Source organism: Peromyscus maniculatus, chromosome 18, assembly GCF_049852395.1.
Source record: "Peromyscus maniculatus bairdii isolate BWxNUB_F1_BW_parent chromosome 18, HU_Pman_BW_mat_3.1, whole genome shotgun sequence".
Classification (NCBI taxonomy): domain Eukaryota; kingdom Metazoa; phylum Chordata; class Mammalia; order Rodentia; family Cricetidae; genus Peromyscus; species Peromyscus maniculatus.
The window spans coordinates 14,018,232-14,032,377 of record NC_134869.1 but is presented as its reverse complement, the minus strand read 5'-3'; the positions used below and the strand labels follow the sequence as shown (position 1 = coordinate 14,032,377).

General features: G+C 45.6%; 1 protein-coding gene and 1 pseudogene across 3 annotated transcripts; one reads left to right on the top strand and one right to left on the bottom strand.

Annotated features, from left to right (window-relative positions):
* Positions 1-11,262, bottom strand: Arl1 (ARF like GTPase 1). 2 transcript variants are annotated; one of them, XM_076554595.1, is made up of 7 exons: positions 10,814-11,262; positions 8,934-9,071; positions 7,647-7,726; positions 6,629-6,710; positions 5,276-5,387; positions 1,384-1,562; positions 1-349 (listed from the first exon to the last, which is right to left on the bottom strand). In XM_076554595.1, the coding sequence occupies exons 3-7, from the start codon at positions 7,660-7,662 to the stop codon at positions 319-321; spliced, it is 420 nt and encodes a 139-aa protein (XP_076410710.1). In that variant the 5' UTR covers positions 7,663-7,726; positions 8,934-9,071; positions 10,814-11,262; the 3' UTR covers positions 1-318. The 2 variants fall into 2 exon arrangements, with proteins under 2 accessions (XP_076410710.1, XP_006979897.2); XM_006979835.4 differs by lacking the exon at positions 7,647-7,726.
* A 473-nt stretch (positions 11,263-11,735) lies between these two features.
* LOC102911595 (small ribosomal subunit protein eS12 pseudogene) lies at positions 11,736-12,155 on the top strand (annotated as a pseudogene). The gene has a single exon (XR_013045817.1). The product of XR_013045817.1 is annotated as a small ribosomal subunit protein eS12 pseudogene (transcript).
* Positions 12,156-14,146: the final 1,991 nt, after the last annotated feature.

The window sequence follows — 14,146 nt, the reverse complement described above, 5'->3', positions numbered from 1 at the left end:
TTTAAAAATAGGAGGGTTCCCCCCAAGAGTGTACATTCTTTAATAGAATTGTATTTGTGTAAGAATTCCATACAAATAGAATATATACCTTAACACAAGAAAGCAAGGAAGACTATTTTACATTACATAAACCATCTGGGTGATTCAATCAAGCTAACCCTCTTGCCAAATACTTGTTTTTTATATTTATTACAAATAGTGGAGTCAGTTCTGTACAGCCTGCAATCACACAGTCCTAACAGTCAGAGAAGCACATCCAGCTGATTCCAGTGAGGATGGGACGTAGCGTTGGGTTCACAGGAACTGATGTGAGTGGACTTACTGTCTACTTTTCAGTGTTTCCACTAACCTGCAGAGAGAAAATGCAATAGTTAACAAAACCAACGTCCAGGTATAAAGCATGAACATTTACAATATAAATTTCACAATTAAGATTACAAATATTAACACAGATTAAAGAAAAAGCCCAAGTATCTATTGATTTTTCTTTCTATTTATGTTTTTCTTTTTTGAGACAGGCTAACCTTGAACTCACCACAGAGCCATAGGTGGCCTTAAATTCCTGACCCTCTTGCCTCTGCCTCCAAAGTGTTGATATCATAGGCAGGCACCATCAAATGAGTCTCAGGTATCTATAGTCTGCTATTACTGCTGGGATGTATGCATGCACAGTTCAGAGGTAGAAACTGACCTCTATTCTCAAGCATCTGGAGAAGACACACCTACTGAACAATTACAGACTAATGGACAAGCACGTGTCACTGGTCTGTGACAAGGGCACATAACTTCACGTGTGTGGTCAGACAGTGGGATCACAGATGATGCAGATCTTTTCGGGGGAGGAAGAGAGTTGCAGCAGGGTCCCACTCTGTAGCCTCAGCTGGTCTTGCTAAGCAGACCAGACTGGCCTCAAACCCATAGTGATCCTCCTGCATGTGCCTCCTGAGTGCTGGTATAAAGGAATGAGCTATCACCATGCCTGTCAAGCCTCTTCTTGACAAGAAGCAAGCCTTATCCTAATTCCTGAAGGCCTCGGAACTGGAAGGGGACGTAAAGCAGAGGGGCAGCTTACCTAGTATTAGCAGTTATGTGAGTGTGGCTGGAATGAAGACGTTTACTCAGGAAGACAATGGGAGAAAAAGCTGGAAGAGGTGTTTATTCTATCTATCTAAAAGCTGCTATCTAAATGTCATCCCCAAGAAAATCAGCACTGCATCATAGGCCAGTGTGGTAATGCACACAGGTCTGGTCCCTGCACTAAGGAGGGCTGAAGCAGGATCAGAACCTGGGCTGTACAACAAGACACTGTCTGGGGGAAAATAAAAACTATCCTATAGGAAGCTCGCCATATGCACGAGCAGCTGGCTTCAAACAGACACTCACCATTCCATCGCCTCATCAAGGCCAGTGCCTTTGGTTGCGGATGTTTTAAATATCTGCCACTTTCGGTCTTTCAGAGCAGGTAACCCAAGTGCATTGGCCATTTCTGAGGGTGTCATGGCCTGCTCCATGTCCTGCTTGTTTGCAAACACCACTAAAATGGCCTTTCTCAGCTCTTCTTCCTAAATAAAATGGAAGGAAATAATAAATTAAAAAAATAAAGGAAAAATCCTTTCATCAGTTTGTACCCTTGAATTGGGAAAAAACACCAACATTAAACTGTGTTGAAGAGAGTGTGCTGGTGCATCCGTACTCCTGTGAACATCTCTAACGAAATGCACTGGGTCACAGAAAAAAGACAAGAACACGGAAGGAAGGCCCGCTGGGAGGAAGGGGCTGGTGGAGTGAGAGGAGAACCAGAGAAGATAAGGGAGTACACATAAACAAACACAGTGTGTACACGCACGTAGGGCAATGGAAAGAAACCCACTGCTGGGTACAGCTGGCGCGTACTAAGGAGACAGACGCATCCAACCACACCAGAGAAAGAAAAAGGACAAGGATGGCAGTCTTGAACTTGGAAGTCCAGGGCAATCAGTAAAGTCCGAGGCTAGCCTGAGGACATGGCAAACAAGTTAAGGTCAGCGGGGGCTAAAAGCAAAATCTTATCTCAGAAAAAAACAGGACCACTAATCAATCCTGATTTCCAGTCAGTCCTGATTTCCTATCTTATTTGTTGGTATTTTTAGCACACCTGAATTTTGAGGGTTTTGAGTTGCAATTAAACCTTTTTGTAAATCCTCCCACTGTTTCAGAAAGGCTTTCCCAACCCAGGTATCTCAGGCTTATGCACCTACACATTCATGTAGCTAATTTCTGTATTTTACACATATTTCATTTGGAATGTATTTATGTACACAAAGAAGGTAAGAACCTAGTGCTCTGTGTGTGTGTTTTAATGTGAACAGTACAAACTGGCACTAGACCTACACTTCACATAACAGTGTCTGCTGATGGACACAAAAGCTACTTCCTAACAACGTGACTCCCAGTCCTTACTCTGTAAGGTTTTGTGTTCTCCAGAGTGAGCTAGGGAAGCACTCCGGTGAGTTACACCCCACCTTCCCCACCTTGGTTTTGAGTAAGTCTTTGAACTGTGTAGTCCAGGATGGTCTTGTCTCATGATCCTCCTCCTCTGCCTCCCAAGTACTAGAATAGAAGCATGTACCTGTAATTACAGGCCCATCTCTGTAAGATTTCATAAACCAAACCCTTATGTTGCAAATGACTCCTAACAATCTTGCACAACTCCAGAATTATAAATTAAAGTTAATTATCAGTCTCTCCAAAATAATACTCTATATAATGTGAACCAGGCCTAAATAAAGCTGCTGTTTTAAAAATCCATTATATGTAACAGTGGTCAATAATGGAAACCGGCCGTGAGAGTTAAAGAGAACAAGAGGTGTAAGGGGGTCCCAGGCATCCACTGGCCCCCACTCGAGTGTTGAGGGGGCTCAGGGGGCGTGGCCTGAGGGACAAAGGTAAGTGGGGGGGGCGGCCTTTAAGAGGAAGTGAGGTGTGTTCTCTCAGGTTCCCGCTGCAGTTGACGCTGTGAGCCCTCAGCTTCCTGCCTCTGCTGCCATGCCTTCCCCCCCCAGCGTCACGGACTCTAATCTACCGTCTGGACCCTCCTGTACGGGGGCTCCGCTGTGCTGCCGCACCCCAGCGGCAGAGGAGCCAGAACCGGTACTTAAGCATCAATTAGCTGGGTAAGGTGGAACTGTAGAAAAAGGAAGAGCCACTTCATCTTCTAAAGCAAATGCTACTGGGCTGTTATTAATGAATCGAAGCATGTTTACTTGAGTCTTTTGTTTAACGAATGCTCTAAATTTGATGATCTCAGTAAATGTATTGAGTTTTTGAGCTAGAGACACAGCTAAGGGGTAGAACTCTTGCTTAGCATGTACACGGCTCTGAGTTCAACCCCCAATACCATTTAAAAAAAAAAAAAAAAAAATGGCCGGGCGGTGGTGGCGCACGCCTTTAATCCCAGCACTCGGGAGGCAGAGGCAGGCGGATCTCTGTGAGTTCGAGGCCAGCCTGGTCTACCAAGTGAGTTCCAGGAAAGGCGCAAAGCTACACAGAGAAACCCTGTCTCGAAAAAACCAAAAAAAAAAAAAAAAAAAAAAAAAAAAAAAAAAAAAAATGAACTGCAAGGCCTTATGGCCTTTAATCGCAGCACTTAAAAGACAGAGCCAGGTGGATGGATGTCTGTGAGTTCAAAGGCAGCCACGGCTACAGAGCAAAGCCTTGTCATCCTGCCTCACTACAGAGGGCACCAGTGCAGACAGGGGACACAGAGACATGAGGAGCTGGCACTGGGAGTGCAGCAAGCGCAGGTTCAGAGAGGAGATCAGCACAGCTGCTGGGCTGCAAACAGTGGCAGGAGAGACTCCTAACGCAGGGCAGAGCCGCACTGCCAACCCAGAAACACACCTTCTCAGTGCACAACGTTTCGAAACTGGCCAAAGGTAAGACAGCAAAAAGATGGAACTGGAGAGATGGCTCAGTGCCTAAAAGCACTGCTCCTCCTCCAGAGTTCGGTTCCCAGCACCCGCAATGGGTGGCTCCCAACTGCCTGGACTCCAGTCCGAGGGGGGCTGACACCCTCTTCTGGCCTCTGAGGGCACCCACATGTATGTGCACGCACCCACATATATGTGCACACAGACACAAACCACAGAAAAAAACAAGTCCGTTAGAAGTCATACTATTAGGGCAGCAAGACGGCTCAAAGGGTAAAAGTTGCCTAAGTGTGGCAACCTGAGATACATCTTTGGATCCTACATAAAGGTAGATGAGAACCAGCGCTACAAAGGTGTGCTCTGACCTCAATGGGCAAGTGTGTACACATGCAAACTTGTGCATGCGCGCGCGCGCGCGCGCGCGCGCACGCGCACACACACACACACACACACACACACACACACAAGCTAATAGTTTTGTTTTTTTTTTTAAGTTGATTTAGCTTAAATTAAAAGAGCTCTCAACTTTCAGGGAATCATGAAATCTACCTTACAGGAAGCTATAGGGTTGGATTTTCATTCCATCCATCGTCTTTCCAACTGTACTTCTGGAATAGGAAGTAATGCACACTTTTTAAAAAGAAAAGAAAGCAGGGGAGACAGACAGACAGACTAACCAACTGACTGACTGGCTGGCTGGCTGGCTGGCTGGCTGGGATAGAGGGAGGGCTCTGGTTAAGAGCACTTTGCTGCTCATGCAGGGAACCCATGTCTGGTTCCCAGACACACATGGTAGATTACAACCATCTATAATTCCAGTTTCAGGCAGACCTTCTTCCAACCTCGTTCCAACCACACACACACACACACACACACACACACACACTTCTTTTAAATAAATCTTTAAAGGGGTGGGGAAAGTTAGCCCAGTGGTTAAGAGCACTTGTTGCTCCTGCAGAGGACCCAGGTTCAATTCCTAGCACCCACATATTGGCTCAATCATCTATACCTCCACTCCCAGGGAATCTGATAATCTCTTCTGACCTCCATACACACCAAGCATGCACACAGTATTCACAAATGATGCAAACAAAACATTCATACAGGGCTGGAGAGATGGCTCAGAGGTTAAGAGCACTGACTGCTCTTCCAGAGGTCCTGAGTTCAATTCCCAGCACCCACATGGTGGCTCACAAAACATTCATACAAATAAAGAAATAAAACAGATAGGAAAAGAATAGAGGAAAACTATCCTTGCATGTTTTTCCATTATTTCACGTGATAATATACATAGGAAAAAGTAAACAAATTGATTCCTCCAGTTCCTCATTTTAATGTTTAATGTTAGTATTTAAATGTTTGCTTACCTCCAACATGGCAACTAACTCTGACTTGGAAATGCCAATTCGGTCTCGGTCACAACTGTCAACTACATAGATGACGGCATCTGTGTTTGAATAGTAACATCTCCAGTACGGCCTAAAGAAAGTCCAAGAATGGAAAACATGTTATCCCGAGAAAAAACCTGACATGTCAATTTCCAAGTTGGACTTGGGTCAAGGACAGGGAGATGGTGATTACATGCCAGCTCTGCTCCGCTCTGTGCAGAACAATGCCTTATGATTTGCTGTTTCTGATAGAAACGCATCTTGCATCACACTTGGTATGACTAGGTTGAAAGAAGAGTGATAAATATTAAATTATAGGCCCCAAATTACAGTTTCAAAGTAAGTTTGAATTTCAGGCTGAGAAGGTAGAAATATAATCCACAAAGAACACTAAATACACCGATAGGAAAACTGTACACAGACCTGATAACTGAAACTTACAAGTCTTTAACCAGGAACCCTTACAAGAAAAGGATGTCTTTTGTTTGTTTGCCTTTTCCCCTCGACACAGGTTTCTCTGTGTAGACCAGGCTGGCCTCGAACTCAGATCCTCTTGCCTTTGCCTTCCGAGTTCAGGGATTAAAGGCATAAGCCACCACTGCTTGGAATTTTTAATGTGACTTTATATGTTCTTAATCACTGATGACAATCAGAAGTAGAATTGGCTACAATAAGAAGTAATCTCAAAAGTGACTTAAGTGAGTTACTGAATGGGAGAATATTTAGTGAATATATTACTGATATATATATATTTCTTTTGTCTTTTATGAGACAGTCTCACTATGTATATCTGGCTGGCCTGGAACTAGATAGTAGACCAGGATAGCCTCCAACTCACAGAGATCCTCCTGCCTCTGACTCTGATGCTGGGATTAAAGGTGTGCACCACCACACTATCAATCTTTCAACAGCAACCTTACTACTGCTCTGAGCTGGTCCCCTAAGCCACTGGCAGTCAGTCACGCACAGTCCAGTTGCCGAGCACTGAATTTCACGGGTCATCTCTATTCATGTCACCGCTGCATGGCTTTGTATGGGTGCCAAACATCTCGGAGGGTCAAGACAAAACGTAAACCAGGGGCCGGTTTCTGAGCCTTTCAGGTTCTCATGAGAGGATTTTCACTTAAGTGATTATCTGAAAAACTGAGTTCCTTAGATCTTAATTACTGGATGCTCTCAGGAAATTCCTAGTTTCAAATCCCACCTCATTTAAACAACCGCACCCCTATCTAATCTGCAACAGAGATTTAGTATTTTGGTTTAGTATTGCCAGCACTAAAAAGAGCCAGTAAATGTCAAGCACAACCAAATGACCTGGTGTTTACAGCATACCTGATACTTGTCTGTCCTCCTAAGTCCCAGACTTGGAATTTGAGGTTTTTGTATGTCACCGTCTCTACATTAAATCCAATAGCTGAAAGAGAAATCAAATCAATAGTAGATGTAGACTAACACACTCTCCCGGAGTTTTAGCAACTGCTGTTAATTTTCAAACATTTTGGGCTGGGTTATTATAACATTTAAGACAATATACTATGATACACACACACACACACACACACACACACACACACACACACTTAACAAGATCAGGACCACCTTCAGGTTACAAAAAAACCTCGTGACCACTCTGTGCATGTTATTAACACAATTGCCGGCACCCATGTGTGTGAGAGTGTGTAAGCCAGAGGACAAAGACAACACTGTGTGTTCCTCAGTCACTGCCCACCTTTTTTTTTTTCTGAGACAAGTGTCTCTTGCTGGCCAAGTAGGCTGGGCTGGTTGGCTGGCCATCAAGCCCTGGGCATCCACCACATGCAGTCTGTTTTTATATAAGCCCTAGGGACTGAACTCTTGTCCTTAGCATTTTACCTACTGAGCAATTTCCCCAGTCCTAAAGGTCTATTAAACTTCCCTGAGTACTAGCATACAAGTGTTCAGAAAGGCTTTTGCTTGTTTGTTTGTTTATTTGAGACAGGGTTTCTGTATGTAACAGCTCTGGCTATCCTCAAACTCACTCTTTAGACCAGGATGGCCTCAAACTCACAGGAATTCACCTGCCTCTGCCTCCCAAGTGCTGGGATTAAAGGCATGTGCCACCACTGCCCAGCATCTTCAGAAAGTTTTATTTGAAAAGTATAGTTATAGATATAAGAGCTGAAGTTCTGGTAGATAGTAAAAACTAAAATTATAATGACAGACTTATAATTAAAAACTAAAATTCAGTGAAGATAAAACAACGACTTTGTGGGAGCCACATTCTCTGTGGGTGTCAACCTTACAGACCCTCTGAAGACATCTCACCAGCTCACTTGTAACAAGGTCACAGCTGGCATGGTCTATATCTCACCCCTTCTGTCCACCATTCTTCCTAGGTGTAGCTCTGGCACCACACGGCTGAGACCAGATACTAATTTCAGAGAAAGGAGTCTAAACAAGGGAGAAAATGATGCTGAAAACACTTGGCGTGGACATGTACAAAGTTTGCTCACATTTCCTAAGTTTTAAAAAAAAAAGTCAGAGTGAAAAATGACTTCCAGTAACCACTGATTTTTGTTCCCTATTAACGTTGTGTTGGTAGATGATGTATTTGGTGGGCAAGTATGCACATTACAATGGAAAAATAAAACCACAGCAATCGTAACACACTGAAAACCAAGTTCCTTCTCCTTCAGAACTGGACAGACGCAGCTCTGTTCTTCACCATCAAGAGCAGCGTTCATGTGCAAAGGGCAGGGGTGACAGCAGCCCACACTGCCGTCCACCCACTGTGTGGACTGGGATTGCAAAGCGACGTCACCAAAAGCTACCCAGACCGAGAGGGGAGAGTCTGAGAAGTGAGGGTCAAAGGAAATGAAATAACAAATGCTACAGAACCCAAACCTTCTTCCATAAAAGCAAAACAAAAAATCCTGGAAGGGTTAGTGACAAAATGACAAGTCATTCAGAACACAGTGTAAAATCTTGAGCAAATTACATCGATTCTTCAATTTAATTTAAATGTATTACTCTATACATTTAGTTCAACAACGGAAAAAGTATAAACCTCAAGAGCATCCCTATGTAGTAAGATAGGACTACGTGAAAATAATTTTCTAAGACAGCAAGAATAACAAGGCTATGAACAGAGTTAAAGTTCGGGTGTTTCTTCTTAGTTCTCAGGTAACCTGGTCATTTCAACACTCAGCCTCTACAATTCCCATCTTTAAAAGTGATCTACAGAATTACTCAGGAGAAACTACACTGTAATTCAAGTAACAAAAACATGCAGAAAAATGTACTTTGTATACAACACCACCAATGTAACATCTCTATATTCATTAAACCATTAGCAAAGCACCTTGTACACTTCATTTACTTACTGGACAAAGCCAGTAGAGATTTAGTATCCTCATTAAGCATAAAGATTTAGTGACTTAAGCCAACTATAGCTCTAAACAGACATCTGTTTGCCTGCCTGGATAGGAACCAAGTACATTAAAACGCTTCTTACTCCATTTAAAAAAAATTTTTGTCAGTATCATTTTTTCCAAAAAGTTTACAAACCCCTATCAACCTATCATATGACTAATTTATTCAGAAAATTGTATTAGACAGAAATCAGAAAAGTTCTATGAGTTATCAAACCAATACTTACTGGGAATAGTAGTAACAACTTCTCCAACCTGTAATCTGTACAAAATTGTTGTTTTCCCAGCACCATCTAATCCCAAAATTAAAATCCTCATTTCCCTGGTCCCAAAGAGACTGGAAAAAATACTTGAGAAAAAGCCACCTACAAGAGAATAAAAACAAAAACGTACTTAATGTCATCTTTTAAATTAGGGCCATAGGACATTTAACCTTGCCTTTTGAAAGCTATATGCCTAATCAAATAGCAAAATATCTCCCTGGATGCACAGGTGGACACTTTTGCTTCCGATGAAACACATTATTCAACAGCAAAGTACTAAGTGATGTTCTCAGGTCCCGAGTACTGTCAGGAGGCAGAAGATACACTCATCAGACACGCAGGACATGCAGGACATGCAGGACACGCAGTACAAGTGCCTTTGGTGCACTCCCACTAACCCACAAAACTACCACAAGAGATTCTGATGGCCACACAGGACAAAATACATTTTGTTGCTGATTTGTTTTTCTAATAACAGCTACTATGGAAAAGTCATTTTATTATTATTTAGAGGGATTATTTTTTGAGACAAGGTCTCACTTTGTAGCCCAGGCTAACCTGGAAATCAGTATGTAGACCAAGCTCCCTTGAACTCATAGAGATCTTCCTGACTCTCTTTCCTGAATGCATTAGAAAACTCATTTGAGACAGTAAGACTCATCCAGTATTTTATGAAATATTTACAGGAAACATTATGCACCCTGCAACATAAAAGTATTTGTGGCACACACAAACTCTTGGCCTTCAAAAGTCACTAAAGAAAAAAAAAAAAAAGACTCACAATATAAAGTGAGAAAAGGGAAAAGTGGGGGAATATAAAGGAGGATATGCTCAATACGCAATACGTACAGGATATATTTAATCTTAAAAATAAAAGGCAAGGCCTTTGGCTAGTGGTCCAAGCCTGTAATAGTACCAGCTACTTAAGGAGGCTAAAGCGCTGTGAGTCTGAGTTGGCTACAGCATGAGTTGAATTCAAGGCTAAACAACTCAGTGAGAGCCTGTCTCAAAGTTTTAAAAGGACTGGGACTTAGCTCAGCAGCAGGGCGTTGCCTAGCACGCTCAAGGCTGACTTCAATCCACGCACACACGGAAAGGAGAAGGGCCGAAGACAGGAAGAAGAGATGTCACACTGTACACAGAACCTTGGGGAAAGAATGGGTGGTGACCCGACAAAGTCCTTTCAACCCTTTTACACGTAGAAGAGAGGCGGAGAAACAGCACTGAAGGGTGACAGGCAACCCAACAGAATCGGGGTGCTCGGGATCACTGTTGAGAAAACCGGGGAGGGACCGAAAGCAAGCCACTCCCCAGAGGGAGGCTCCAGCTGTCCTGGGGGGGGGCGTCACCTTAGGGGTGCGCTGGGGGCGCTGCTGGCGTTGGGTCCCTCACCTGGGGGAACTGCAAATCGTGCGAATCGCGATGGGGGGAAAAAAACAAAAACAAAAACAAAAAACAAAAACCCACGCCCTGTCCGGGCTGTTAACCTCCCACTTCGCAATTCCACCAACCGGGCCAGCGGGCGAGCAGGCGAGAGAGCAGGCGAGCGGCGCCCGGAGCCACCGCAGCGCCTGGCCTGGGCTGTCCTCAAAGTGACGCAGCCCCAACGCCCACGCAGAAGCCACCCGAGGGGCCGGGCACCCGACGTCCCGCTCCTCCCACCCACCCGAGCCGGGGACGCGGGGGGACGGGGGTGGGGGGAGACCCGGGCCCGGGGGGCGGGGTCCCCCGGCAGGTGATGGTGAAGGTGGCTCCGTCGCCCGGGGCCTGCGGCTCCGTCCGTCCGTCCGTCCGTCCCCGCCGCCGCCGCCCCGGGCGCCCGCCGCCCTCCCCACGCTCCTCACCCATGATGAGCCGCCGCCGCCGCGCCCTCGCCGGTCCCCGGAGTCAGGCCGGGACTCGGCAGCGAGTCCTAGTCGAGCCTGGGCGCCGCCACCTCCGCCGCTCCGGGCCTCCGGGTCCCAGCCAGGTCGGCCAGCAACTTCCACGTCGTCCACCCGGAGAGGGGGCGGGACCTGGGGGGGCGAGAGAGGCTACTGCGCCTGCGCGCCGCCGGGGCACGCCGGTCTGGGCGTCCGCGTCGGCGTTTTCGACGCACAGCCTCAGCGTGCTGAGCGGAGCTGACGTGCCGCTCGCTCCACAACGATCACCCAAAAGGAAAAAAAAAATTTTTTTTTTTAGAAACTAAAAATCAGTCTCCTAATTCCTATATTCAAACCGTCACGGTTTGGTGTTTTTAAATCCTGACACCGAGTCGTGGCGAATCGGCCAGCGCAACGTAAGAGTCGGAGCGCGGTGGCGCGAGGGCACAGGATGCTGGCGCACAAGTGTGCGGCGGCGTCGCGGCGGCTGTGGATGGCGCTGCGGTCTGCGGGGGCGCGTCCGCTGCTTCCCAGATGCTCTCCCGCAGCGGCAGCCGAGGTTACGTAACAATAACGGGAAAGCTTCCCCCCTTGCTCCCTGCGTGCCCCACACACACACACGGAGCAGCCTCCGCCCGAGGTGTCCTAATTTTTTGTCCCCTAGGTGGTCACCCGACCACCTTCCCGCCTCCGCAGGACTGGGGAGTCACTGCCCCCTGCGACTTAGGTCGGAAGTGAACGCGTAGTTTCCGATCGCTGCTGGGTGGTGTCGGAAGGGGTTGGGTGGCCCCGGACATTGCTAGCCACGCGCCCCGCTTCCGCGCCCGGGCTCGGGGGCTCGCAGGCTCGCAGGCTCGCGTGCGGTCCGGGATCGCATCCACCCATAACCCACCCACCCAGCGCCATGGCCAAGGCCGGCACCGCGGCGGCGGCTGCGAGTGCAATGGACGTCCATGCGGCCTTGAGAGAGGTGCTGAAGACCGCCCTGGTCCACGACGGCCTCGCGCGAGGAATCCACGAAGCCGTCAAAGCCTTAGGCAAGGGCCAAGCCCGCCTGTGCGTGCTCGCCGCCAATTGTGATAAACCGATGTACGTCAAGTTGGTGGAGTCCCTCTGTGCGGAGCACCAGATCCACCTCGTGAAGGTTGATGACAGCCAGAAACTCGGGGAATGGGCAGGCCTCTGCAAAATCGATCGGAAGGGGAGACCCCGTAAAGTGATAGGGTGCAGCTGTGTGGTGGTGAAGAACTATGGGAAAGACTCTCAGGCCAAAGATGTCATTGAAGAGTACTTCAAATGCAAGAAATGAACGGCAACCACAAAATTGGCGCATTTTCTTTTAAGTTCCTAAAAACGTAGACAAATAGCATTTATCTCAAAGTCTTGAGTTTTCGCCGGAAATGGCAGCACTTTTTAGGTTCTCTTCCAAATGTAAATTTCGTGTATTATGTTCTTATTTATTCATGGAAATTTTCATCTCTTTGGAAGTTTAAGAACTGCATGAGATTTGGTCTAGCATTAAGGTTTAATTGACAAAATCATATGTATGCTGCACAATGTGATGTTTTGATATGCATATGTATATACTATATAATCATTTTGATGTATATATATATATGCATGCACGTATGTTTGACATACTAATTTACTTTGTATAAATACCCCAAAGTGAATACTACAGTATTTATTTTATTTTTTGAGAACCTCCATACTGTTTTCCACAATGGCTATAATACTTTACATTCCTACCAAGAATGTCTATTTTGCTTTTTACTTAAATTTACTATATAGATGTTGAATTAAATCTTCCAACACCCTCATCACCCAAAGTCCTAGATTCACAGAAACATTCCTTACGAGGAAAAATTGTCCCAGGAAGTGAATTTCTACCTAGACACCTGTGAGGTCTGGAGAGTGATCTACGGTAGCCACAAATGAGTTTATTAAGTATACAATAAGCAAAGGTAAGACATTAAATAGCCTGTAGGAGATAGAAGCAACAGATAATAAAACATCAGTTCAAGGTGCTCACAATATCCAGCAGAGGCAAACTGAGAGAGCAAACAAAAGGTGGCATCCAATCAGGAACTTAAACATCCAGAAGTCGGCGAGAATCCTCACTGAAGCAACCACCTCGAGTTCCAGAGTGTCCCCTTAGGTGGGGCTTCCGTGTAAAAGAACAAATGACCGCAGATACACCATCGAGTCAGGCTCTTGCAGCCATCCAGCAGAAACCAACTGGGCCAGCCCCAAAAGCGAAGCCAGATGTCACCATTTGAGAATTCCAAGAGCACAGCATCCATTCCACTGGTGAGCTTCCACTAGTGAGCTTCCATCCACTGGTGAGCTTCCCATGGCTGCATGGCTGGCTTTCCACTTTCATTCTAGCCGTTTTTATAACATGGAGTAAACACTAGTAATTTCTGTTAGAAATGCTTCTCTTTCTAGCTGTTCTCAAGGACACAGCAATTTTTGTTTTGTTTTTGTGTTTGTTTGTTCCTTTCTGCTTTTCTCTACAGGTTGCAGAGCCACAGACCAGGCTCACTCAGCACAGGGGAGGGGAGGGAGTTTTAGGATGGTTGACCCTGAAGGAGTACAGCCAGCCCTGCCTCCAGCTTCAGCTTAAAGAGCACGTGACACTTTACCAATCAATGCCATTAAACACCTGAGCCTTTTGAAGGTTATTTGTACAGACTGCCCTGTCTTTGCATGCTTCACACATGAAGCAGGCTTATGATTCCACTGGCCTCCCCCGTTCTTTCCCACCTGATCTCCGACCTGAGTTGCTACACTTGGCAGGTCTTGGTTATTGCTACTTCAAACCTGTGCTCTTATAGATTTATCTCTGAGTACAATTGCAGAAAATACCTGAGGGTATGGATTCTCTTTAAAAGAGGCCAAAAGGAAAACTTTGCCACATTTGTAAGTCAACTAATAGACAACACTATAAAGGATGGGCAGCACACACCTTTGATCCCAGCACTTGGGAGACAGAGGCAGATGGGTCTCGGTTTTCAAAGCCAGCCTGGTCTACAGAGTGAGTTCCAGGAGAGCCAGGGCTACATAGAGAGACCTTGTCTCAAAAAAGAAAGAAAGAAAGAAAGAAAGAGGGAGAGAGAGAGAAAGAAAGAAAGAAAGAAAGAAAGAAAGAAAGAAAGAAAGAAAGAAAGAAAGAAAGAAAGAAAAGAAAGAAAGAAGAAAGAAAGAAAAGGTGTAGCTGAAAATTTTCCTGTTTGTTTGTTATATATAATTTTACTGTGTTAAAGTTAAAACTTTCCTTTTTAATTAAACAGAAAAGAGGAAATGCTGTGGGAT